At 34.5% G+C, this 27052-nt stretch overlaps 2 protein-coding genes across 2 annotated transcripts; both read left to right on the forward strand.

Annotated features, from left to right (window-relative positions):
* Positions 1 to 4653: 4653 nt before the first annotated feature.
* Positions 4654 to 18859, forward strand: LOC21393960 (nardilysin-like). The gene is made up of 19 exons (XM_010110176.2): positions 4654 to 5054; positions 5565 to 5640; positions 5767 to 5813; positions 6314 to 6426; positions 6745 to 6818; positions 6929 to 7024; positions 7103 to 7222; positions 7362 to 7595; positions 8077 to 8225; positions 13446 to 13602; positions 13833 to 13982; positions 14221 to 14600; positions 15326 to 15475; positions 15610 to 15792; positions 16209 to 16412; positions 16529 to 16635; positions 17088 to 17241; positions 17786 to 17907; positions 18422 to 18859. Exons 1-19 carry the CDS (start codon positions 4695 to 4697, stop codon positions 18663 to 18665), a joined length of 3120 nt encoding a protein of 1039 aa, XP_010108478.1. The 5' UTR covers positions 4654 to 4694; the 3' UTR covers positions 18666 to 18859.
* A 6388-nt stretch (positions 18860 to 25247) lies between these two features.
* On the forward strand, positions 25248 to 27052 carry LOC21393962 (expansin-A4). The gene is made up of 3 exons (XM_010110178.2): positions 25248 to 25579; positions 25759 to 26071; positions 26445 to 27052. The coding sequence occupies exons 1-3, from the start codon at positions 25432 to 25434 to the stop codon at positions 26746 to 26748; spliced, it is 765 nt and encodes a 254-aa protein (XP_010108480.1). The 5' UTR covers positions 25248 to 25431; the 3' UTR covers positions 26749 to 27052.

Here is a 27052-nt window from a genome sequence, read left to right on the forward strand (position 1 = left end):
TCGATTTCAAACTAGAGGCCTAAAATCCAAGGGAAAAAAAATAAAAATAAAGCACATCTTTTTTGCCCCCCACCATCCCCAACACAAGCGTTCTTCTGACTACTCTTAATCATTTCAAAAGGCAATCACCATACAAAACCTCCATTAACTGTTTATTTCCAAATTTTAGAAACATCTAGTAGATTAATAAAAATGAGCTGCAATGGTCTTAGTTCATGAAAATTTAATCAAACATACCTAACTACCTTAGCATTCTACCAGCAAAAAGGAATCGCTCTCTAAATGGATAGTTTTCTACTAACTGCAAAAAGGAATTCCGAAGAAATGAAAGCATGGATGCAAATGCAATATTCATGCAAAATTTATGCATTACCCAATGAATTTACAATTCCTAATCATATAAATACCAGGCATCTGTTTTTCCATGTATAGCAACAAAAAATAAGTCTGTTTTTCCCCTCTAGAACTTGTTTTCCATGGCTCCCCTTCCATCTCCCACGAAAACCATTTCTCAAAAACACCCAGATTAAACATGAAAAAATATAGCCCACAAGCACTTACAGACTACCAAACTAAGCCAGAATTGAAGCAAACACTAAATAAACTTCACAGGAAAACTCTTTCGAAATGGAGAGAAACGAATCCAGAGCAAAAAATTTCCGTGAAAACATAACCAATCGAGACAAAAGAAGATCAATTGAGTACTTACAGAGGCAATAGTCTTGATGTGAAGAGCTCCAACCGGCAATCCCACAATCGCACGACGAGATCATAAAACCCTAACCACCACGGACCTGTTTGACAGAGAAATGAGAGAGAGATTCCGCCAAAACTTCAATTGCATGGGCCTCCTAAAACCCTGAGGAGCACAGAGGAGACTGAGACAACAGAGAGAGAGAGAGGAGAAATGGAGGGAGAGAGAGAGTGCGCCTGAGAACTCGAGAAAGAAGAAAGACTCTTCGAGAGATCTAGAAAAATTTGGTTTGGGATTTTTCTAATTCAGCAGGGGTAATATGGTCATAACAAAAATTTCATTAAAAGGCAAATTAGATTGCCGCACAATCTAGAATCAGAAGCAGCATAAAGGCTGCTTCTGATTTTGGCATCCCATAATTCAAAAATTCTTTCACAAGCACTTTTTACTCTTTTTACCAAACACAAATAAACCCAAAACTTATTAAAAAAGTGCTTTTGACGGGTTCAAAATCAATCCCAAACGAAGCCATTATTTTATGTATTGTAATAAAAAAACAAAAATATTTTTGCTCACGTGGGGTTATATAGTAATTAGTGTAAATAGAATCACAATTTTTTCAATTTAGAGACTAATTTTTACAACTACTGATATTTAATGTTTCCTTCTATTTATTTAACATATGAATTAATTTTAGCATATTATTATTTTTTTAGTTTAGAAATTAAATTTAATACAACTTCTAATAAAGGGTCATTTATAAAGAAAGAAGATAGTGAAATGACCTTTTATGAGACAAAGTTAATGGTTTCCATCTAAAATTTAACAGAAATACTATTTATAAGACTTTTCTAGAGTTCAAAGACTGTTTATGAGATAAAATTAACTTCAAAGACTAATTTTAGAGAGAGAAAAGAGTTCAGAGACCATTCATAGATTTATTCTATTTTTTTTAAAGGCAAACTATAAGCCCGTTTAGTTTGTTGATTCGAGTTTTTAATTCGAGTTTAGATGTAATTTTATGTTAGAGCTTTTTACTGTAACAAAAAAGTTAGATGTGACTGTTTCTGAGAGCTTTTTAATGTAACAAAACTCAAATTTTAAACTCGAATCAGTAAAATAAACTGGGCCTATATATATCGTTTCAAAATAGTGAAATTGTAAAGTACAAGCGACATTCTTTAGGAGTTAGAGGACAACAAACTTGAAAACATAAACAACATATGGTTTACATGAAACGGCATCATGACTTTAAGCGTAAAAATGTTGTATGTTGTTTTTCTAATCTCTAAAATTTGAAGCAAAATAATTGGGGGAGGAAGTGTTATCCAACATAAAAAAGGGACCAGTCTTCAAATTCTGTCTAAAATCTAGGGGAAACTCCACCAAAAACACAATTTTTAAACCTAAGGTTAAACGAAACAAACCCAAGTTTAAAAAGTTACTACTAACTAACAAAGCCCTAAAAAATAGAAAATTACATAGCATTCCATCCAAATTCAAAAACTTTGCATTTATGTTACTGATCATAAAAGACTAGACATTTTCAAGTGAACATAGTAACATAAATCTAAAATTTATACAACTAGATGACATAAATGTTAATAAGGGTGTTCATGAATTGGAATTTGCAGATTAAGTGTTGTCAATCCACAATTGAATCTAAAGCTTTTGAATAAGAAAATTATAATCCGTGTCTAATCCAAAACCTTTTCCGGATTCAATTCAATACAATATAAAACATATTAGATTTTACAGATTGGATTTACGGATTACACGGATTATGACATTTAAAATTAATAAATTATTAAATATTCGTACAAAATAAACACAATATGAAATCTTCATCATTTATCAATAACATTTTTAAATTTCAAAATTTACAACATTCATATATAACCCACATAAACATAACATAATATAAAATCTTTAAACAAATTCTAAATTGTTACAGGCCAATTAAAACTTAAAATATATTCAATAAAATCCAAAATGAAATCTTTCATTTATATAAATAAATAAATAATTTCAAACGAAAATTAAAACTTACCTTAAATTATATATATTATATGTATATATAATATGTTTTGGATTCGCGGATTTTACGAATTGAAAAATGCTCAATCCGCAAATCCATTCATCAAAACTTGTATGGCATGTTTACTTACCAAGAGTGGGGAATGAGAATTAAGAATCGAAATCAACCTCATATTTACTTATCCATTTTTATCTTGGAATGAGAGTGGGAATGTGTGCATCCCACACCAATTTGGGGTTGAGAAACAAATATGTTGCTCCTCTTTTACCACATGTCAACCTCTCATTTATCTCTTTTTTTTTGTTTTTTTTTAAATTTTCTTATTTCTAATTTTCTTTTGTTTATTTTTACTTTTTCTTATTTCTATTATTCTTTTGTTTTTTTCTTTAGATTTTTTTTAATCTTTTGCCAAATCCTCTTTTATAATTTAATTTTCTTACAAAATACTTCAATATTTTTTTTCTCACTTTACTCTATTTAAAATCATTCATTTTATACCTTTTCATAAATAATTTACTATTTGATATTTTTTTTCCATTTAAATGTGCTCTACTAATTTTTTTTTTCCTTTTTCACTAAACTCAATTATTAGGTGAGTAATAAATAAATACAACTAAATGTTAGAATAAAATTTATATTTTGATATAAAAATGTAAAGAATGCATGCGCATAACGCGTGCTTATACTAACATAACATACATAAAAGAAGTAAAGATGTTGCTCTTTTTGTCACATGCGAACTTCTCATTTCTGTCTTTGTTTTTATTTTTTACATTTTCTTATTTCTAATCTTCTTTTGTTTATATTTATTTTTTCTTATTTCTATTTATTTTTTCTATTTTTTAGAGTTTTTTTTAATCTCTTGGCAAGTGCTCTTTTGTAATTTAATTTTTTTACAAAATACTTCAATGATTTTTTTCTCACTTTACTCTATTTAAAATCCTTCATTTTATATGTTTTTCATAAATAAATTATTATGTGATTTTTTTCTTTTAAATGTGTTTTACTAAACTTTTTTTTTTTTTACTAAACTCAATTATTATGTGAGTAATAAATAAATATAACTAAATGTTAGAAAAAAATTTATATTGTCATGTAAAAAGTTGTAAAGAATGCACGCACGTGCGTGTGTTTATAACTAGTACAAATAAAAATACGGTGAATAATTTAGAGTTAAAGTAGTTATTTTACATCTCAATTACTTGTGAAATTTGTTTCTCCTCTTTTCTTTTTAAAATTGGAAGGATCGAAAAATATCAACCCCATAGATTTACAATTTCTCTCCTTCCCATGTTCCCCATTTCTTCTCTCCCAAACAACCTAAGATTTCTTTTTTCTCTTTAAAATTCTTTCTCTGATTTCTTTCTTCACTCTTTTCCACTCTACCAAACATAGGTTTTTTTTTTTAAAAATGAAAAACTAAATTAAGATATAATTTTACGATCATTAAAAAAAATTACATTTAATTCTAAACGCGCGTTATAGTGCGTAAGCTATGTAATATGCAGTCGCTCACAGACATTGATTTCTCACAAACGCATACACTTGGAAAAACTGTGTGCGTTTAGTTGGTAGATTCATATCATGATTTAAATTATCGTTCGTGGTTCACTACAGTATTTTCTCTCATAAAAAACACATAAACTGATAATAGTTCTAAATCATAGTTCTGAATTTATAAACTAAATATCCACTAAATTCCATTTCACAGTCACATATAAACTCTATAGGCATAATTTTTTTCTTGAACTTAAGTTAAAAATTTAAGCTTAATATATGAGAGAAAATACTATAATAAAAAAATTATATTTAAATTTTTGTAAGAAAAAAATACTCTGGCGAAAGCGAAGAGTTTGAGTTGTGATTTAAGTTAGTTAAAAAACATGCCCTATGTTTCTATAGATTTCCTTCTCCCCGAGAAAATCTGAATTCACTCTCTCTATACCTCTGAGAAAAGATACTATGGGGGGCGGTGGCTGCAGTTTCTCCGCCGATAACATCGTCAAAAAGTCTCCGAACGACCGGCGGCTGTACCGAGTAATCCAGCTTGACAATGGCCTCTCCGCATTGCTCGTCCACGATCCCGAGATTTACCCCGACGGGCCTCCCGACCACAAGAACAGCGAGGCCGAAGATATGGAATGCGAGGACGATGGCGATGGAGACGAGACCGAGGACGGCAGTGAGGAAGAAGAGGATGAGGACGATGAGGAAGAAGACGACGAAGACGACGAAGCTGAAGAAGGTGAAGATGATGAGCAGGAGGATGGGGGCGATGAAGGGAAAGGGAAAGGAAAGGGAGGTGCTTCCCAGACTAAGAAGGTTTGTGCCTGTTTATCGCATTTGAATCTGCAATCACAATTTCATGTTTATGCAAAATGGAGTTCTTGAATTAGCATACGCCTGAATGAATTAGTAGTTGTGGAAATTGCGGCTGAGTGGAAAATATGGGATTCGATTTAGTTAGGGCTGTGCTGAATACCTAGAAATAGCCACTTCAATGCCGTTGTTCGGTTGCCTAGTCTTTTCCAATTGGCAAGTTTGTTTTTTGGGGAAAAATATTCTCATTTTCTTGGTATTTGCTGATGTTTATATCAATTAGCAACTTACAGGTGCATTATTGCTTGTTATCTAAATGTGATGGAAATTCAATAAATTTTTATCAAAGAACTGCAGTCTCCAATTTATAATTAGTTTATCTTATCCAGTCTTTATATAGTACAAATAAACTCTGTTTGTTCTCCATTTATTTACTTCAATTGCTTCAATGTTTTTTTATCCATATTTTGTTGGAAGTTTGAGTCTATATGTATACTTCTCTTTTCTGCACAGGCGGCTGCTGCAATGTGTGTGGGAATGGGCAGCTTCTCTGACCCTTTTGAGGCGCAAGGGCTCGCACACTTTCTTGGTTTGTTGTTCTTTCTTTACTCTTATTCAATTCACTATTATTTTCTCGTGTTGTATTTCCCAATTTTTAATATGCTCATACATAGATAGTCAGAGTCTTGACAGATTGTATGTTCTGAATCTGCAGAACATATGCTCTTCATGGGGAGCAAGGAATTTCCCGATGAAAATGAGGTCTGCTTATCCATTTCTTTTAACTTAAACACTACTTTTGAGTTTGAAGGAAAAATAAATTCTAGTATTGCTTTTTCCCCTCCTTTCATCTCTTTAACTTATTTTGATGCTTAAGTCACGGTGGGGATGGCAAAATCCTAGTTGAATTTAGTTGGAGATGACCTTGATTGGAATTTGCTTTTATAAACAAATTGAATATGAATACTTTTCGATATTAAATATGGTTTTCCCTTTAAATCAAGAGAGAGGTTTATTTTTTCAAGAATCGTTGCGGTTTTTTTTTTTTTTTTTTTTTTTTTTTTTGTCCACTTATGAAATTGGAGAACTAAGGTTCATGGCCAGGATGTCAGTTTATTGATTATCTATAGAATAATTATTACTTTAGTTTCTTTCACTTGGACAAACGCTTTATGTATGTTTTTCTCATGTCTAGAAAGAGAACACAATGTGTCGTAATGTTAACATATTCCGGCTACCGAATTGACTCTTTCCTTTGCTAGTATGATAGTTATTTGTCCAAGCATGGAGGGTCATCAAACGCGTATACAGAAACGGAGCATACCTGCTACCATTTTGAAGTGAAACGGGAGTTCCTTAAGGGTGCCTTAAGAAGGTAACACTGATCTCATCATGCACCAGTTATCGTAGTTTTTGCTTTTATCTTTATTTTATTATATTTTGTGTGGGGGATAAAGTATAGTTTTAGTCTCTCTTCATGCTTCCTTTGTTGGCATTACATTTTCTCTCCATTTTCTGATAGATTATTAGCACGAAAGTGACATTTCTTAGAGGAACTGCAATTCAGTTAATTAAATTGATGTCTTTTAAATTTTTATTTCTACAATTTGCTCTCTCTCTCTCTCTCTCTCTTGAGAAATATTAAACAAGAATGTGAAAGACTTATTTTTTAGTGTTGTGTTTGGTCTATCAGATTTTCTCAGTTCTTTGTTTCACCTTTAGTAAAAATGGAAGCAATGGAACGAGAAGTCCAGGCTGTAGATTCAGGTATTTGCTATCTAAATGTACTGTTTGTAGTTTTTACTTCTTAAAAATGAACCAAATTTCTAGCAGTTATGTTGTGTTGCTAATAAATTATGCACTGTTATGGAAAATAGAGTTTAACCAGGTTTTGCAAAGTGATGCTTGCCGTCTGCAACAACTTCAGTGCCATACGGCATCACCTGGTCACCCTTTTAACAGATTTTTTTGGGGTAAGTATGAACCCATTATATTTCATTTTGTTGTTAAAATGGTATCTGTTTGTGTAAAATATTATATTTTCCTGGTAGGGAATAAGAAGAGCCTGGTTGATGCGATGGAGAAAGGGATTAACTTGCGGAAACAAATATTGAACTTGTACAAAGATTTTTACCATGGTGGATTAATGAAGCTAGTCGTCATTGGTGGAGGTAAAGTATTCTTTTCCCTTATATCTTCGTGGTGCCATTGTTGCTTTGTTTCCCTATTCTATTTCTATAATCTATATGCATTTGATAATCTGATTTTTTCTACTCACCAATATTAATTATAAGTGTACAATTGCTGCAGAATCACTTGATGTTCTTGAGAATTGGGTTGTGGAATTATTTGGTAACATTAGAAAGGGCCCCCGGATAAATCCAGAGTTCAAAGTGGAAGGTCCTTTTTGGAAACCAGGAAAAGTTTATAGGCTAGAGGCTGTTAAAGATGTTCATATTCTCGACTTAACTTGGACATTGCCATGTCTTCGTCAAGAGTATTTGAAGAAACCAGAAGATTATATGGCGCATCTCCTTGGGCATGGTAAGAGGATCTAGTATGGTACTCACAAAGATTGAATTACTGTTGTGTTGAGTTTTAATACTATGACACTTAGTGGACGTTTAGTTCATGGATTCACAATCATGATTCAAAACTATTTTTGTTTTACGTGTATTTTTTGTGAGAGAAAAACACTGTAGAGAACCATGAATCATGCTTCAGAATCAGGGACGAATATATAAAACAAACATCCCATTAGAGATCCGTAAAGAATTAATGTAGTGTTAGAGTTTCATCTAGTATGGCGCTCAGAGGTCCGTAAACAAGATAGTTTAGGCTTTAGTCCCTCCTGTCACCATTTCTGAATGGTAGCTTCTAAAATAATCTCTGCACTCTCTCTGAATAGCATTGTTTTTGCACATTGCTTAGTTTCCATTTCTCTACTTTTGATCTTTTATATCTTTTGTCCAGTAAATGGTGTTTGCTTGACTATTTGTACTGAACTTAAGTTGTCCGTTTGTAGAGGGTAGAGGTAGTTTGCTTTCCTTTCTCAAGGCTAGAGGTTGGACAACATCTCTGTCTGCTGGTGTTGGGGATGAAGGAATGCACCACTCTTCTATCGCGTATATCTTTGGGATGTCCATGCGCCTCACTGACTCTGGCTTGGAAAAGGTACTGTGTTTGATGTCTTTTTGGGATACCAGAGAATAATGATTTTAATTAATGTGATTTGGTGTTTGTTTGTCTAGTAATTAGTAATATGGTTTCTATTTAGAGCAATTGGCCTCATTTTTCCCTTTGTTTTCCAAAATTTGGAGAAATGTATTACTCGAAAAAGAATATTGGGGAATGAATAATTTTATTCATTGAGTAGACCTTTATACAATTACAACCTAAGTAAAAAAGGAAACAATATCACTAATTCTAGGAAGTAAATAACTGCTAACAATACTTTCCTAAATATACAGATTTGACACCTAGCTAATTATACAGTTACAGCTATACACGGATTCTTTCCTAAAAACAGTTTGTTTTTTCTACACTCCCCCTCAAGCTGGTTTGAAAATATCTTTCATAACCAGCTTACTTACTAAAAAATCGAACTGTTTTTTAGATAGTCCCTTTGTGAGCAAATCAGGTACTTGATCTTCAGTCGGAACATAGATCATGCATACCAAACCGCCTTCTATCTTCTCTTTGATAAAGTGCTTGTCCACTTCAACGTGCTTCGTGCGATCGTGGAGAACTGGATTATGAGCAATAGAAATAGCAGCCTTATTGTCACAATACAACTTCATAAGTAGATCTTCTGAAGCTCTTAACTCCTGTAATATTCTCTTGATCCACATTACTTCACAAATACCAAGGGCAACCGCCCTGAACTCAGCCTCTGCACTACTCCTTGCAACCACATTTTGCTTCTTACTACGCCAAGTTACTAAGTTACCACCAACATAAGTACAGTACCCAGAAGCGGATCTTCTATTAGCTATACTCCCAGCCCAATCTGCATCGGTGTAGGCCTCAATTTGAAGGTGTCCTCGGGATTTAAAGAAAAGCCCTTTACCTGGTGTCCCCTTTAAATACCTTAAAATCTTGTAAACGGCTTCAAAATGTTCAGGACCAGGTGAGTGCATAAACTGACTAACTGCACTTACAGAGAGAGCTATGTCAGGACGCGTGTGTGACAGTTAAATAAGTCTATTAACAAGTCTTTGATATCGCTCCTTATCTTTTACATCTTCAGCATTGGCTGGTTGTAGTTTCACATTCGGTTCCATAGGAGTTTCTACCGATTTACAGCCCAACATACCTGTTTCTTCAAGTAAATCAAGTACATACTTACATTGATTTACAATAATGCCTTAGACCTTGCAAACTCCATTCCAAGGAAGTATTTTAACACTCCCAGGTCTTTGATTTCAAACTCTTCGGCTAATCTCCTCTTTAGTGTATCTATTTCACTACAATCATCTCCTATCAAGATAATATCATCAACATACACAATTAAGATGGCAACTTTACCTTCTCTTGAATGCTTGTAAAACATGGTGTGGTCCGCTTGGCTCTGTATAAAACCGTACCTCCTCACTGCCTTGACAAAACGATCAAACCATGCTCTAGGTGACTGCTTGAGTCCATACAGGGATTTCTTTAGTTTGCAGACTTTTCCTACCCCAAGTTCTTCCTCAAAGCCTGGTGGTAGGCTCATAAATACTTATTCTTCTAGGTCACCATTGAGAAAAGCATTTTTTACATCAAGTTGAAACAGATGCCAGTTAGAATTCACAACAAGAGCCAACAAGACACGTATTGTATTTATCTTCACAACAGGGGAAAAAGTTTCTTGGTAATCTATTCCGTAGGTCTGAGTAAAGCCTTTTGCTACTAGCCTGGCTTTATACCTCTCTATACTACCATCAGCTTTACTTTTAACTGTGAACACCCATTTGCACCCCACAACCTTCTTCTCACTAGGCAACTCAACCACCTCCCACGTACCATTCTTCCTCAATGCCTCCATCTCTTCAAGCACGGCTGACTTCCAATTCGGTTCATCTAATGCTTCCTTAATATTTCTAGGCACCACAAGTTTTGAAATCTTTGTAGTAAAGGCTCTATACTTGGTAGAAAGGTTGTCATAGGAGATGTATTTTGCAATAGGATGTCTAGTGCAGGTTCGGGTTCCTTTTTGTAAGGCAATGGGAAGATTAAGGCCTGTTTCTTGGGTAGGAATAACAGGTATAGGACCCGGACTGGATTCAAGAGAAATTATTTCATTAGAATTTGGAATATAAGATAAGGAAGGTGAGTTACCTAGTGCGTTTGGATGGACTTCACTCGGGAATTCCTCATGGTCGCGTGCTGAGCGAAACAAATAATCTTTATCTCTTTCAAGGATATTTTTCCTAGAATAAACCACAGGCTCAAGATTAGATTGATTTTTTTCCATTCGTAATATTTCCATATATGACAGACCAATGTCAACTTCAGTGTTTCCAGATTGATTGATCCTAGTTTCCTTATCTATTTCAGTAGATTTTACTTTAATAGGATCAAAAAATATTTGTGGTAAAGGTTCTGTTTCCCAAAAATTTGATTTTCCTGAATTCTCCCCCTGAATTAAATTTTTGCAAAAAAAAGGTAAATTTTCCAAAAAAGTTGCATTCATGGTAATATGAAATTTCTTGGTCAATGGGTTAGAAAATTTGTAACCCTTTTGATTTGGAACATAGCCCAAAAAAATACATTTTTCTGCTCTTGGGTCTAATTTGGACTGTGATCTTTTTGGAATGTGCACATAGGCAATGCAGCCAAAGACTTTTAATGGCAAATCAGAGTTTATTCGGGATTCTGGAAATTTTTTTTTAAGCAATCCAAGGGAGTGATATACTGTAAAACTCTAGTAGGCATTCTATTAATCAAATATGATGCAGTCAAAATAGCACCCCCCCACAAATATTTTGGCAAGTTCGTGTAAAACATCATAGCTCGAGCTACTTCTAAAAGATGTTTATTCTTACGCTCGGCTATTCCATTTTGTTCAGGAGTATCTGGACGACATGAAGATTGATTTAAAATTCCTTTTCCTTGTAAAAAGGTTTCTAAAACTTTATTATTGTACTCCGTTCCATTATCTGACCTTAAAATGCTTATCTTTGCTTGAAACTGATTTTCTATCATATTATAAAAATCCTTAAATATTCTTTCAACTTCAGATTTCTCACGCATCAAATAGACCCAACAAAGACGAGTATGGTCGTCTATAGAAGTTACAAACCATTTTTTACCTGAAACTGTGGTTACCCTTGAAGGCCCCCAAACATCACTGTGGAAAAGATAAAAAGGTTTTGAAGGTTGATATGATCTTGGAATATAACTTTTCCGTTGGCTTTTTGCAAGTAAGCAACTTTCACATTTAAATATTAAAGGATCAATATTCTTAAACAATGATGGAAACAAATGTTTTAGATAGATAAAACTAGGATGGCCCAATCTGTAATGCCAAGCCATTATTTGATCATAAGCAGACATAGAACTGATACTACTAAATACTTGAGCAATTTTAGAACTAGGTAAATTATCCTCAAAATAATAAAGACCATCGGTCATTCTAGCACTGCCAATCGTCATCCCCGAGTTCTTGTCCTGAAAAACACAATGAGATGCAAAAAAGGTAACAGAACAATTAGAGTCTTTGGAAAGTTTGCTAACAGACAAAAAGGTTGTAGGCAAGTTTGGGGACATGGAGGATAGATTTTAGGTTTATTTTTTTTGAGATTTGTATCAGGCCTTTGCCTGCTATAGGGGAAAAACTGCCATCGACAATCTTAATTTTTTTGTTTCCAGGATATGGTGTATAGGATTGAAATAATTTGAATGAATTAGTCATATGGTCGGAAGCTCCTGAATCTATTATCTGGAGCAGAAGAATTAATGCAGCAAGATAGAGCTTTTGATTTATTACCCATGGGTGCCACAGAAGCATTAGGAGGATCAGATGACGACGAACCAGATTTCAGCAGTGTAAGAAGATGCTCCATTTGCTATTTGGTGAAGGGGCTGGCTTCGGCCTCATGAGCAGTGGGGAAGCGTCCAGTTTTCTCTCCTGCCTTGCTCTTCCAGTTCGCAGGTTTCTCATGCAACCTCCAGCAATTTTCGCAAGTGTGGCGTGGTTTGTCGCAGTAGTCACACCACACATGTGGTTTCTCACCAGGTATGCGCTGATACACAAGAGTTTTGGACGATGTTGCCCCAGTGGTCACCAAGGTTGAGACCTCCGCAGCAGTCCCAGGTCCTTTCTTGCCCAACATAACGTTCCTCCTGCTTTCTTCTCTCCTCACTTCGGAAAATACTTCACCAATCGAAGGGAGAGGCTGCCTCCCAATGATTCTCCCCCTGACTTCATCAAACTCAACATTGAGTCCTGCCAAGAACTTGAAGATACGGCCATCTTCCACGACCTTCTTGTGGTGACCTGCATCTTCGGGTGATTTCCACTCGTAAGTGTTGAAGAGATCCAGGTCCTGCCAGATACGCTTCAACGAATTGAAGTATTTGGTAATATTGTCCTCTCCTTGCCGCATCTTGCCAATTTTTAGAGCCAATTCAAATATCTTTGACTGATTCCCCAAATCTAAGTACATCTGGTTCACGTTTTCCCATAGCTCTTTTGCTGTTGAATAGCACATATAGTTAGAGCTAATATCCTCTTCCATAGAATTCACGAGCCACGTCATAACCATGGAATTTTGAGCATCCCATGTAGCATAGGCTAGATCCGTCTCTGGTGGAGCTGTCTTTTCACCTATCAGATATCCCATCATTCCACGTACTCTGATATACATCCGAACAGCTTGTGACCAGCGCAGGAAATTATCACCATTCAAACAAATGGTTGTAATCTGAACAGAGTGGGAGTCTGTGCTAGTCTTGATAGGATCGGGTGGAATGGTAGTGGACTCAGACTCAGTCGACATATCAGACATGGTGAATTAAGGGTAGCAAAGAACGAGAGAGAGGAGGACAAAAGGAGGCTCTAATACCAACTCGAAAAAGAATATTGGGGAATGAATAATTTTATTCATTGAGTAGACCTTTATACAATTACAGCTTAAGTAAAAAAGGAAACAATATCACTAATTCTAGAAAGTAAATAACTGCTAACAATACTTTCCTAAATATATAGATTTGACATCTAACTAATGATACAGTTACAGCTATACACGGATTCTTTCCTAAAAACAGTTTGTTTTTTCTACAGTATTGAATCATAAACACTCACTTGCAAGGTTCCCGTGAAGCACCTATCATAAGTGGAACATCTCTTAAGAAACAAAAGTCTGCTTCGTGTGTTCTATTTTTTTGTTACAAGAAATGCATCTTTTGCAGATATTCGAGATCATTGGTTTTGTTTATCAATATCTTAAGTTAATGCGACAAGTTTCTCCACAAGAATGGATATTTAAGGAACTCCAAGAGATTGGAAACATGGAATTTAGATTTGCAGAAGAGCAGCCGCAGGATGATTATGCTGCAGAACTTGCAGGTTTTTCTTTTTTTTTTTTTTTTTTTTTTTTTTAACGTTTCATTTTCTTCCTTATTTTGCCTTTTATTTAGTACGGTCTTAAGTGACACTTGCATCTGACATTAATTCCTCTCGTGGTGTCAGATTTACTGTCTGTTTATCTTATTTACATGTAAATGAATTCTCACCATCTGCTATATTTTGGGATGTCAATACATTTAATTAACCATCGTCAAACTTCTTTTTTGCAGAGAATTTACTATTTTATCCTGCAGAGCATGTTATTTATGGAGACTATGTATACAATATATGGGATGAGGAACTATTAAAATATGTCCTTGACTTCTTCAGACCTGAAAACATGAGGATTGATGTGGTATCAAAGTCCTTTAATTCAAAAGGTGAGTTCCTATTACCTTTTCACAGCCAAAAAGTAATATAAGAAATTTACCCTTTTTCCATATTCCTTACAGTCTGTGTCTTCTTATTTTGCAAGTAGCATTTATTAGTTAGGCTGGTGGATGTGACTAATACGGAACAAAATGTGTGTTGCATCCAAATAACGAAGGCTGAAAATAATTATGCATATGAAATTGTTTGAGCTGTCTTATGTCAACTTCTGTAATCTCACTTTTTCAGCATGCCAAGTTGAGCCTTGGTTTGGGTCGCACTATATTGAGGAAGATATTTCTTCTTCTCTGATGGATATTTGGAAGGACCCTCCTGAAATTGATGTTTCATTACATCTGCCTTCAAAAAATGAGTTTATTCCTTCTGATTTTTCCATCCATGCCGATAATGATTTAAACAATCATGCAACTGTATCTTCTCCGAGATGCATACTTGATGAGCCATTAATAAAGTTCTGGTACAAGCTTGATAGCACTTTCAAACTTCCTCGTGCAAATACATATTTTAGGATCAACTTGAAGGGTGGATATGACAATGTAAAGAATTGTGTATTAACGGAACTGTTTATTCTCCTTCTTAAGGACGAGCTGAATGAGATTATATATCAGGTTAGCAGTTCATCTTGACAAGTAATGACTTTTTTGACACAAGAGTATCTTAATGTTCCTATCTGGTTCATGGAAACGTGACATTCAATGCAGTCATAAATCTGGTTGTGGTTGGTTGCTTAGCAGAGATGCTTTATTTACGTAATCTAGAACTATAATCAGCCTTTAAACTTGACTAAATTAAAATCACATCTTTTGAGATTGAGTTGTGTTCTTTCCAATAGCAGTCATTTAATAGATATTAGCAAGCTCTCTCGATCAACTTTTCTCATTTTCAATCTTTTTATTTAATCATTTCAATTTTAGACACTGCTTTGATTTTGAATGAATATTGAAAAATATTATCAGATTGTTTCTCCCTCTCATATTCTTCTCTTCTCTCTCTCTCAAGTTCTATCTCAATTTCTTTCTAAATCCCTAATCCCTCTTCTATTACTCTCTCCTTTCTTCTAAATTCCCCCTCTTTCTATTCTCAATCCTCTTCTTCTCTCTAGTTCTGCATCAATTAGATAGAACTTGAAAATCAATCCCAATCAATCTAATTTATTTTCTATATTTGTCTTCTCAAAGTCAACTTCTTATTCTTCATCAGTAAGTAATTAAAGGACAGATTTATTCTGCTACTGAAATAATTGTGCACAATTTAGCTTTGAACTCGCCTATTCTGCTTATCATTTTCCCAAAATCTTGCTCTGTAGTGACCTGCTTGATTTTCTTTGATGCAGGCCAGCATTGCCAAGTTGGAAACTTCTGTATCTGTTTTTAGTGATAAGCTGGAGCTGAAGATCTATGGTTTCAACAATAAGCTTCCTGTTCTCCTGTCCAAACTTCTGGCAAGAGCCAAAAGTTTCTTGCCAACTGAAGATCGATTCGAAGTATATTTCACTTTTTATTCCCATTGTTATACTTCCTGTTAAGTTTGTTTGATTTGTATTTAAGTTAATTAATTTTCATTAGCTTCTGTTTTTTTTATGGCTTTTGATAGATAAGGTGATTCTGAATTTAACAGGTGATTAGAGAAGATATGAAAAGAACATTGAAGAACACTAATATGAAGCCTCTGAGTCATTCATCATATTTGAGATTGCAAATTTTGTGTCAGAGTTTTTACGATGTCGATGAGAAGCTTCAGTTTTTAGAGCGGTTGTCTGTTAATGATCTGAAGGCATTTATTCCCGAGTGTCGTTCCCAGGTATAGAGATATATGACATACTGGACATGGCATAGTACAGTCAATACTTCAAGTTTATCATTATGTACGATTTCAACTTCTCTTTTCATAGTATTTAGCAGTCGCTTGCAATAAGTGGAGGCCAGCACAATCTTGTTCACATGTCTGACCTAAAAGCTGGACAAATCCCCTTACAAATTGAGTTCTTTTAGTCTGCTGCACATGTCTAATAATTTATTGTCTGATGTCTAACCTAAAAGATTCGTGTGTGACTGCTTTTATTCTGCTGCGCACATCAAGTGGTTTTTTATCCAATTCATAACCCCAAATAGATCTAGTTATTCGTTTTCGTAGATTTTTATATTCCATTAGATCGTTGAAAAAAATATATTGGCTGAAACATTTGTTACATACATCTCACTTGTTATTTTGTACAGCTGTACGTGGAGGGAATTTGCCATGGTAATTTATTAGAAGAAGAAGCAATTGCAATCTCAAATATATTCAAGACGACTTTTTCTGCACAACCTCTTCCGTATGAAATGAGGCACAAAGAATATGTCATCTGTCTTTCTGCTGGTGCTAACCTTGTTAGAGATGTCAATGTGAAGAATAAGATGGAAAAGAACTCAGTTATTGAGGTAATGGATTACTTTTCTAGTTACAAGCTATAGATACAAGACGTATGATATTTTGTGTTCTCATTTTGTACGTATTTGTATATTTTTTCACTGAGTTTTTTGGTTTTGAATTGCAGCGTTATTTTCAAGTTGAGCAGGATCTGGGTATGGATTCCATTAAACTGAAAGCATTGATAGACCTCTTTAATGAAATAGTGGAAGAACCAATGTTTAATCAGCTAAGGTGATTTTCTTTGATACTGGAAGTGATTCATAATGGACCGTGCTAATTGTTAATTCTTGAATTCGGTTTTTCTTTTCTATTTATCATTCTTTGTTGGGAGGGGATGCGTGCGCTTTCTGGAGACTGTATTATGGCAATTCCTACGTCAATGTTAGCCTGAGAAAACAGAAGTTGCCAAAAATATCATTTTTGCAAGACTAGCACATTTCTTCCCCTTCTCAGATGGAATGTTAGATAAATAATCTAGACGTATTTGAGCTAGATCTTCTTTAATTTGTGATACCATGATGCATAATTACAACTGCCTGCGTCACCATTATTTTTATCTTAGTCGCTGAAGTCCATTTTTGCTTTACATTGCTAGTACTTTGTTCCACTTGAATTTGAACTGACTGGATTATTTATGTTTTTGATACATTCTGAAAACTTATTTTCCGTAATTTCAAATGTAGAACAAAGGAGCAGCTGGGTTATGTTGTCGAATGTAGCCCACGGATAACATACCGTGTTTTTGGATTTTGTTTTTGTGTCCAATCATCCGAGTGCAGCCCAATCTATTTGCAAGAGAGAGTTGATAATTTCATATGTGGTCTTGAAGAATTATTGGTAAGCATGTTCCAACTCCTGCTGCTTATTTTATGGTCCATGTCCATCTTTGACTTTTGATCGATTTGTTGTAAAATTTTGTACGCTTAAAATATTCTAAAAATACACATAAAAATACTTTGAAAAAAAAAACTTTGTGCACTTAAAAACTTGCCTCACAGAATTCTCTTTTAAAGTAGTGCGTCATGTGAACCCATATTTTGGTATAGACCATGCGCTAGAAAGATGGCACATTGTTTTAGCATGCAAATTGTATCTGGCAATGTAAAGTCCCTAGTACTAGATATATATATATTTTTTTTGCTTGAATAGTACTAGATAATTGAAAAAGGAGAGAAATTGATTATACTTGAGACCAATGCTCTATTTAATACATGAGAAGCGCATTAATTAAAGAAAATGATCGCTTTTCTTTGCTTTTGAATAGATTCAAACTTTGACTTCACATACATCGATTCCTGTCGTGAGATTTTGTCATTTCCTTAAAATAATGCATATTGTTGAATAAAAACCTACGTTATTGAGAAAGCATTAACGTTTGCAGGAAGGGCTTGACGATAATTCCTTCGAGAATTATAAAGGTGGTTTAATGGCAAAGCTATTGGAGAAAGATCCATCCCTTTCATACGAAACCAACCGTCTGTGGAATCAGATTGTTGATAAAAGGTGTGTACGCTTTGTGGTTAGTCTAGGTATTTACTAAAAACAAGTATGTTCTCTCCACGAGTAAATAAGAATTTTTTGTCAGCATATATCCATTTGAACTTTGAGAACTTCTTTACTTTTTTTTTTTTTTTTGAGAAGTTCTTTACTTAATTATTTGTTTTTTAGGAAACAAGAAAATGAGCAAATATGCATACAATCAGGGGATAATAGAAATGTTGCTTAAATGCTTTTTCTGCTTTGATATACGCTTTTCATAGTTATTAAGAAAAGATGTAAAAGCAGGGGTCCTACATGGCAGTGTCACCTTGTTTAATCCATTGAATCATATTTGAATATGACTGTTCATTCAGTTATCAGTCATGGATCCTGGTAATTCAGTGACGCAATATAGAACATGCCTTGTCTAAGGATGAAAAGTGTGTTAACTGACCATGACACCGAAAGTTAATAGTTTCTTTATCTGAATTTTGGCTTTGTTGATGCTGTTTCTAATCCAAATCTTATTGATCTTTAGATACATCTTTGACTTGTCAAAGAAAGAAGCTGAGGAACTAGAAAGCATCCAAAAGAATGATGTTGTCAACTGGTACAAAACGTATCTGCAACAATCATCTCCCAAGTGTCGGAGGCTCGCAGTTAGGGTGTGGGGTTGCAACACAGACTTGAAAGAGGTGGAGATGCGACCGGAGCCTGAGCAAGTCATTAAAGACCTTGTATTTTTTAAGATGTCGTCTAGGTTCTATCCAAGCATTTGTTGACAATGACGGCCATTATCAACATGTGCTGCGAATTATTATGTCTCAGCGGTTGGAAGATCTTGATTTTGACTGGGGTCGAGTTCGTTCAGAGCATTATTTCAAGCACGAAAAATTTGAGATTTATAGATACATTTTCGTTTGTATCACATTGATATAAAACATTTTTGCAAGTCACTAATAAAGTGAACGGTTGTTGTCAGATTGATATAATCTACTCGGATTAGTCCTTTGATTGATCTCAACTATGATGAAAGTTTTGTTTCAGTTACTAGACTTGCAAATCAATTGAGTAGTACCTAAACATTTTCTCCTACATTGCATGGAAAAATCTTCATTTTGTAGCCCAGACTTTGACGCAAGTTTCATTCTAGCCTCTTGGTTAAAGGTTTGAAAGCAAAATTTTTAACTAGTTATAAAGACTACAGCATTTAGTTTTAAGTATTGAAATGAAATTTCCGCAGTAATTTAGGATTAATCATGGAACTAAGCCTCATCTACCCTATACATAAAAGTATAATTCTCCAATTCTCTCTCTCTCTCTCTCTCTCTTCTTTTTTATTTTTTATTTTTTGATTGTGGCTTAAATCCAATTATCTATTTCAACCAACTGATGGAACACCAACGACAAAGGAATTACGTCTCAATAAAAGCAATTGCGTATGTTTTGCTACTGAATGGAGCGTTAAACAAGTTTTTGGTCCTTGGCACAATCCTACATGTTACTCTCTCATCCCGACAAAGTTCGAAACATATCAACTTCCACGCAGAGCCCCAACGTCATAAATAATTGGAGTAGCAGTACTACAAAGTTCAAAAAGAGGACCATGTTGATTTTTGAGTCTGCCTTCCTTCTTTCTGGAGTTCCAGTGGAAAATGCACGTGGTGGGGGCAACTGAGAGCTGCATCTTCGTGGGGGCTCAAGTGGGGTCCTCTGCTGAATCTCATTGCAACGGTGTTCTCTATTTGCCCTCACTTAGAAAACAGTGGTGAAACAACTCTTAAGACTGCTTTGCCCTTTTATCTTTTGAACAATGCTTAAGGGCGCCAATAATGTTTAACACTATACACTGGTATATAGTCACTCTTTATTACTTGGGATACTCAATACCGATGGCGCTCCCAAGTATTTTTCATATAATTTTGGTGAGTGAAAGTGTAAGAAAGGGCGGCCAACAATAGTTACCTCATGTCATGATCAAAGCGGCCCCTGCACACTAAGGAATGTCCATATTGGGTCATAACTACTTGTTTCAAGAAATGAAACGTGCTATCTTTAATCCCACCAAGGGCATCTAGAAAATAGTGATGAAACAACTGTTAGGACAGCTTTGCCCTTTTGAACTCAAGACCAGTGGGACTTATTTCAAGACAACCCCTTGTGAAGGGCACCCTCAGCCACCCCTAACTAACAGCAAAAGAAGATACTCAAGAAATCTGTATGCCTCATTTGTGGATTATTTAAAATTTGATTGAACCATTGTCCTGGAAAAGGATGTCTCGGAGCTTTCGGATCACCAAATCTATTTTCCCCTACGACATTATCTCTCAAAAGGAGTTGAAATCATTATTGACAAGGAAATGAAAAATCTGTTTCTTATTCTATGGCTCAAGTTGTTTGGATCTCCACTGCTGCCAAGATTCCTTATTTTGGGTTACTAACTATTAGGCTGAACACACTGCAGCCTTTGGCTGTTTCTGTGGTTGGGATATTTTTTTTGTGACAATTTTGTTTTCCTCTTTGATAGATGGCAATTTTTATGTGACAATACCAAGCTCCAATAAAATAGGTTGGTGTAACAAATCTACTTTAACTTATAATTTTTACGTGTAGCTGGCTAGCTATAAAGTAATCCGGGCAGATTATTATTAGAACTGCTATTTAAGTAACTACAGATATATGGTATTATAATATTGCTGATATAATAAGTTCACTGGCTTTAGACTATTATATGCTTTGCCTTTCAAGTACACCGCATTGTTAGAAAATTAATTGGTACAATATGATTGGGGCTTTGTCTTTTGTCTTTTACCTTTACTGATTCTACATTCTTAAGTAAATTAATTGGTGTTTGGTACGAGGATTCGTATCATGATTCAAATTATGGTTCGTAACTTACTACAGTATTTTTTCTCACAAAAAACACATGTAAATCGAGAATGGTTATAAATCATGATTACTAAAAGTACTTTTTTTAAAATCTTTATCTTTTAACTAGTTCTAGTCTAAAAAGTAGAAATATATGAGATAATGTTAAGGGGTAAAAATAGAAAGAGGTTCTATTTTAAGGGGTATTTTTAAAAATTGTACTTTACCTTGTTTAAGGTACTTTATGATGATTGGATTATTGCAATCTATCCATGTTATTGTTTAGTTTCAAATTTGGTATCCCAAGTACATATATACAAGCTTCTTTTAGAAAAACAAAGGAAAAATCTAAAAAATACCCCTTGAGTTTTTATTAATTATCATGTGTGCTCTTATATTTCTGATAATCCAAAAAGTATTCTCAATGTTTTTATACCGTTTCACACTCACCTAAAGTTTTAAATTTTCACAAATACCTTTAATAATTAAATTTTAAACGTCATCTAAAATATTAATAAACTGGAAAATTAAAGTCAGAGCAAAAACATATAAATAATAAATCTCATTTTTTTTATGTAAGTGATCCATAGAAATGTGGCAAAAAGATGAATAATGGCCTTGAGGGAATCAAAATCTCAAGGCAATCTCCGAAAGATGTGTAAAATCACTGGTATAGATTGCCCATCCTCGTGGAATCCCGAAGACTACCATAAAAACCTCAATTACCCAACTCAAATATTCTCTGCGGGGCAGACAAAAAATCATGTTGCAGCCAAAGGAGCAAGATTTTCTGGTATTAATTAGAAGACATAGAGAATTGGGTTATTATTGATTTCTCTGTTTCATCTCTTGGCATGCAGTTACTGATCGCCTTTTTTTTTTTTTTTTTTGTGTTCGCTACCACTAAAAATAAAATAAAAAATAATTTTTTTTATATATTATTTCATTTTGGTGTGCTTCTTCTTATAGTTATACGATTGTTGAAAACGATGCATGAATATTAGGCGCAGCAAAACCGGAACTTGCATGTGCTACTAACATGGTAGGACCATTAAAACTTGTAAATGGAGTTCTCTCTTAGACAAGTACTAATAATTTCATCGTCTCTATCTATGTATTATTAGCAATCGCAACAACAATAGTCAATTTAAGAAATTAATGATATATGGATTATGAAACCAGGACAAGTGTGAAAACCGCTAAAAGAAAATGTGAGTATAGTTTTATATAAGGGTCTCAGGAACCGACAACGAACGAAGGATATTTATTAGCCCTATATATATGGCCTATTCAAACAACAACTCATAAATGAGACGACCAGGAAAAATGGTGTCGTACCACTTTAATAGAAGAGATAGAGGAGCAATTCTAAGGATATTAATTTATTAGCTTTTATCTCAAATTTTATGGTACAAACTCAAATATAGCGGTGAATTATAATCTTTTTATTAATAAATGTAATCTGTTAATATTATAATTGACATAATAGTTTTTTTTTTTTTTTTTACAAATCACATATAAATGTTAGAATCTCTAACATTATTTTAAAAAGATTAATTAGGAAGGAAACTTTACCTAATCCTAATTAGCCCCACCACCACCAATTAAGTGTGCAGAAGTCTGGTTGTTTGTTTTGTCTTGCTTTAGCGTTTTCGTGGCTGTTTCTATTTCTGTTTCTTGGTGAAGTATATTCTGATCAGCAATTTTCTTTTCTTCTTTTTTCAAGGCAGATTTTGGTGTTTTATAAACTGCAAAATTACACAACAAAATCCAAATCTGTCACACCCTTCCAGGACATGTTGAATTAACAAGTATATATAAGTTTATTGTGTTTTCTTTCCGTTTTTAATTTTTTTTATTTGGGAAAAAATGTTTTCTCAAGTTGTAGATGCCCATGCAAACCATTAGAATTTTCTTCAAAATCCAACGGATGCAATAGTTTTAGTGCCACTATTTCTATTCATCATCAAAATTTTGGTATATCCCAAAAGACAAAAGGATGCTATAGAGATTATATCTTTTAGCAAATGAACTAGACTTTCTGCTTTTTCTGAGAAATGACAACTATAAGATTCTGTGGAGTTAATTTAAACTTAAAATTCATATGCATTAAACCATGTAGATTGGATTTTTATGCTCTATATTCCCACAATAATAAATCACACACGCGTCACCGACATTGAATAGATTTTGATCATGAAACGTGTATTAATTGATGCTTGTACATGAGTCTGATCAATTTTCGATTGCATATATATGTCAATAGATGTGCACATCTCTACTTCTCAGAATATACGTCCATATGCAATCTTAATATATATATATATATATATATATATATTATATGTAAATAGTATATATGATGAGAAGTCTTTCAAAACATTTAGCATCTTTTTTTAAGCCATATAGCATCTTTTTACAAATGATGCTCATTGTCTTTTATATTGTTTACACAGTTATACGTCTATATTTATTTAGATGGAATAACAAAGAAAGATCGTAATAGTTTGAAAAATGAGATACATAAGTCCCAATACCAACCGGCCATAATTAGCACTACAGTTTAAACCCTTTCTAAATTACCTTCACAAGAAACTGATCCTTATGGATATATATTTTCTTTGTCCAATTAAAAAACAGGAAAAATCATTAACCATGATCTCACAAGCAAAACATATATAATAATTTTCTTTTTTTGCTGATCATATATAATAATTACTTAAAAAAAAGTCAATATTGTTCTTTAATACTACTAGTGCTAACAAAACATATGATCAAAAGAATGTCACGTAAAAACACATATATGATCATCTGCATGTAATACGTACACCCCTTGTAATCTAGTAAATATTAATGCTACAAAATATCTACAAACAACACCAACAGTGTTGACTTCAACGCAAATATATATAGGGCTCAGGGCTGACCGTTGACCGTATATTAACTATTGTGATCACCTATTTAGTATAGTCACGTAATACAGGCGAAAATCTACGTGTAAAATTGCATTATATTGCCACAATAACACAGTCGCCAAATAAATATGGGGTGCTTTTTTTTTTTTTTTTTTTTAAGACTTTGACCCTCCAATCTCGGAATGACTCACATTAAAGGTCACCATGTCATCTTCAACAAGGTCATATTGCTTTGCTTGATTGGCATGGCATTGGCAAAGTTGAGAAAAATTTTCCACGTCACCCCTTAACTATTCAATGAAAGTCGGCCATGCATGTGAACTCAACGTCCAACAAATAGGCGGACATATCATCTCTGATGTCTGCCACCTCCACGTAAGCCCCTCAAACTCTGCATTCCGTTGAGAAATCTTTGTTACTCTCAATTAATTATTATTCATGGTGGCTATAGGCAGAGTTTCGACGACAGCCGAGCATTCGAATGACTGGATTTTCAACGCTGAATTTCTACTTGAAACTCTTATTTTTCACTGTACCGGTAGTTTTTATAGTTTTAGCCATTTTTTATTCATTTTTCAACAATTTGATTTATGAATGGGAGTAATTTTGTGTTGAGCACTGTAAATCTTTAACATTGACGCTCATATCGATCGTTAACAAAGTAATTCAATCGTCATAGTATATGATTAAATGATAGTATAATCCAGCTGTCTATTAACTCTATTTGTATAGTAATTATATGATATGATTTTGCTTGGAGTTTGAGTTTTAGGGGAAATTTAACTCTTTGAGGCCATATTTGAGCATGGGACATAGAAAGAACAATACTAAAATGAGAGCCACGATTTTGTGGTCTTGGTGCCATCCGGAGGATATATGGACCATTTGGTGGGGCTATGTTCTTTCCACTTTCGGACATGAAACATGCATTACCAAACTTAATACCAGGACTCTATTATGCGTGATCGCTATTTGCCACTATAAATGTACATTTATAAAGACTCCCAAGTTCTTTTTTAGGTAGTTATAAAGACTCCAAGTTGATGCTAAACAAGCTATTGTTTTCGCCAAGCAAGATGCTTATCCACTATAGTGCTATGACGAGTATATATGGCCTAGTGTGACTGCCTGATGGGCAATATTTGGACCCCAAAAGTAATTAAAACGGCATTGATTAATTAACAAAGCTCCCTTATTTATTTATTTTTTTTTTTTTTTTTTTTTTTTTTCTTTTAGGAAATGATTATTTCCTCCCATGTGCCTAGATATACTATTATCCGATTGAGCAGGAATCATCTTAATGAAAGGGCAATTTTCAACTTTTTCAATGGCCCAATGAGTATTATTCCCTGCTTTCCAGATAAACACACAAAAACTAAAGACTTGTACTAGTGACAACAAAGGAAAATCTTAGTCATTAACTAACTAATGAAATTATAAGAAAAGATGATGAGAAAGCAAAAAAAAAAAAAAAAAAAAAAAAAAAAAAAAAAAAAACGCCCCCAAGGGGCCCCAAGGGTCCTAGCAGTTGGTAGCTAAGGCCCAACAAGAACAAGCGCATGTGCAGTTCTTGATTTTTTTTTCTCTCAATAACTTGTGTGTCTCTTTGGCCGGCTGTCTAAACCCGACTAAGCATCACTTGTTCTCCTTATAAATAGAGGCCCTCCAAGAGCAGCATTCTACAGCAGAAAAACCAAAAAAATAAAAATACCTTTTCGTCAAATATTCTTCTATTTTTCTTAGTTTTCTCCAAAAACCTTTTTCAATGGCAATTCAAGCATTGTCTTTTGCTCCCCTTCTCTTCCTCATGCTCATCATCAAACTTCAGTTGCATGGCACCGCCGCCAATTACGGTGGCTGGCAGAACGCTCACGCCACTTTCTACGGCGGCGGTGATGCCTCGGGCACGATGGGTGAGTCTAAGATGCCTACACTATAAACACCGTTACATACACCACTGATTTTTAACTAATGACGAATTTCTTTATGAAAAATTATATGGTGATATCTAGCATTTTCTATAAATGTACAATGTTTGTGCCTTGGCTTGTTAATTGGAGTGTTGACATTTTGTGACTTGCATCTATTGTAGGAGGAGCTTGTGGTTATGGGAACTTGTACAGCCAGGGGTACGGAACCAACACTGCAGCTTTGAGCACGGCCCTATTCAACAATGGCTTGACATGTGGTGCTTGCTACCAAATGAGGTGCAACAATGACCCCAGATGGTGCCTCCCCGGCACCATCACCGTCACCGCTACAAACTTTTGTCCGCCTAACTTCGCCTTGTCCAACAACAACGGTGGGTGGTGCAATCCTCCCCTCCAACACTTCGACTTGGCGGAACCCGCTTTCCTGCAAATTGCACAGTACCGCGCTGGAATCGTGCCCGTCGTCTTCAGAAGGTAATAAGAGAAAATAATTTTAGGTATTTTTATTTGTGTAAAATATAATAGGTTCACCCCTAGTTAAAGTTATTGCGCTTATAGTTATTCCCTTTATAGGTAATATGAAAGTAATTATTATTTCGAATATTTTTATATTAGTATCATTGCTAACTCAATATTCACAAAAAAAATATATCTGTTTTTGAGGGAAATATCAAAATTTTTTTCCAAAAGTGGAAATTTGGGCAAATAGTTCTTGTCTTAAAAAATGCTCTTTAATATGGCACCGCACATGTGACAAGTATGACAAATTAGAATCAATAATTATTGTTATGTTTTCACTCGTCCTTTTTTTTTTACTGATGTGATACTTTGGTGTTGGTCATGGCAGGGTCCCATGTGTGAAGAAAGGAGGAATAAGATTCACCATCAACGGCCACTCTTACTTCAACCTGGTTTTGATCACCAACGTCGGCAGTGCAGGGGACGTCCATGCAGTCTCCATCAAGGGCTCCAAAACAGGTTGGCAAGCCATGTCAAGAAACTGGGGCCAGAACTGGCAAAGCAACTCATACCTCAATGGCCAGAGCCTTTCCTTCCAAGTCACTGCCAGTGACGGAAGGACGGTGACAAGCTTCAACGTGGCGCCCGCCGGTTGGCAGTTCGGTCAGACATTCGAAGGGTCTCAATTCTAAATTCTAATCGGATTAAGTAAGTTTAGTTATAATTTCAAAAAAGAAGAAATATTGTATATCATTATATCTATAAGTCTATATTCTGCTTCTTTCCCAAGTTTGAGAAGGCAGAGTAAGTCCTCGCCCTAGGAAAGCTGTGGTGACTAAATAGCACCCGCTAGGCCTTTTCACAATTTAAAGAGTTCTGAGAAATGTTTTAATTTTCCTATTGTAGGGAATTATCTCATTTCTCGGTTGTAAGTTGTAACCTTGATTATAATATTTATAAGAACAACACATTTTTATGGATGTCAGAACTGTAGAA

The sequence above is a fragment of the Morus notabilis genome, unplaced genomic scaffold, assembly GCF_000414095.1.
Source record: "Morus notabilis unplaced genomic scaffold, ASM41409v2 Scaffold695, whole genome shotgun sequence".
NCBI classification, from domain to species: domain Eukaryota; kingdom Viridiplantae; phylum Streptophyta; class Magnoliopsida; order Rosales; family Moraceae; genus Morus; species Morus notabilis.

What these genes read in the sequence shown, in the direction of transcription:
- LOC21393962 (XM_010110178.2), top strand. Translation starts at nt 25,432, where the DNA reads ATGGCAATTCAAGCATTGTCTTTTGCTCCCCTTCTCTTCCTCATGCTC. An exon ending in TGATGCCTCGGGCACGATGG is followed by an intron (nt 25,580 to 25,758) that starts GTGAGTCTAAGA and finishes CATCTATTGTAG; the next exon opens with GAGGAGCTTGTGGTTATGGG. An exon ending in GTGCCCGTCGTCTTCAGAAG is followed by an intron (nt 26,072 to 26,444) that starts GTAATAAGAGAA and finishes TGGTCATGGCAG; the next exon opens with GGTCCCATGTGTGAAGAAAG.
- LOC21393960 (XM_010110176.2), top strand. Translation starts at nt 4,695, where the DNA reads ATGGGGGGCGGTGGCTGCAGTTTCTCCGCCGATAACATCGTCAAAAAG. An exon ending in GTGCTTCCCAGACTAAGAAG is followed by an intron (nt 5,055 to 5,564) that starts GTTTGTGCCTGT and finishes TTTTCTGCACAG; the next exon opens with GCGGCTGCTGCAATGTGTGT. An exon ending in GCTAGTCGTCATTGGTGGAG is followed by an intron (nt 7,223 to 7,361) that starts GTAAAGTATTCT and finishes CAATTGCTGCAG; the next exon opens with AATCACTTGATGTTCTTGAG.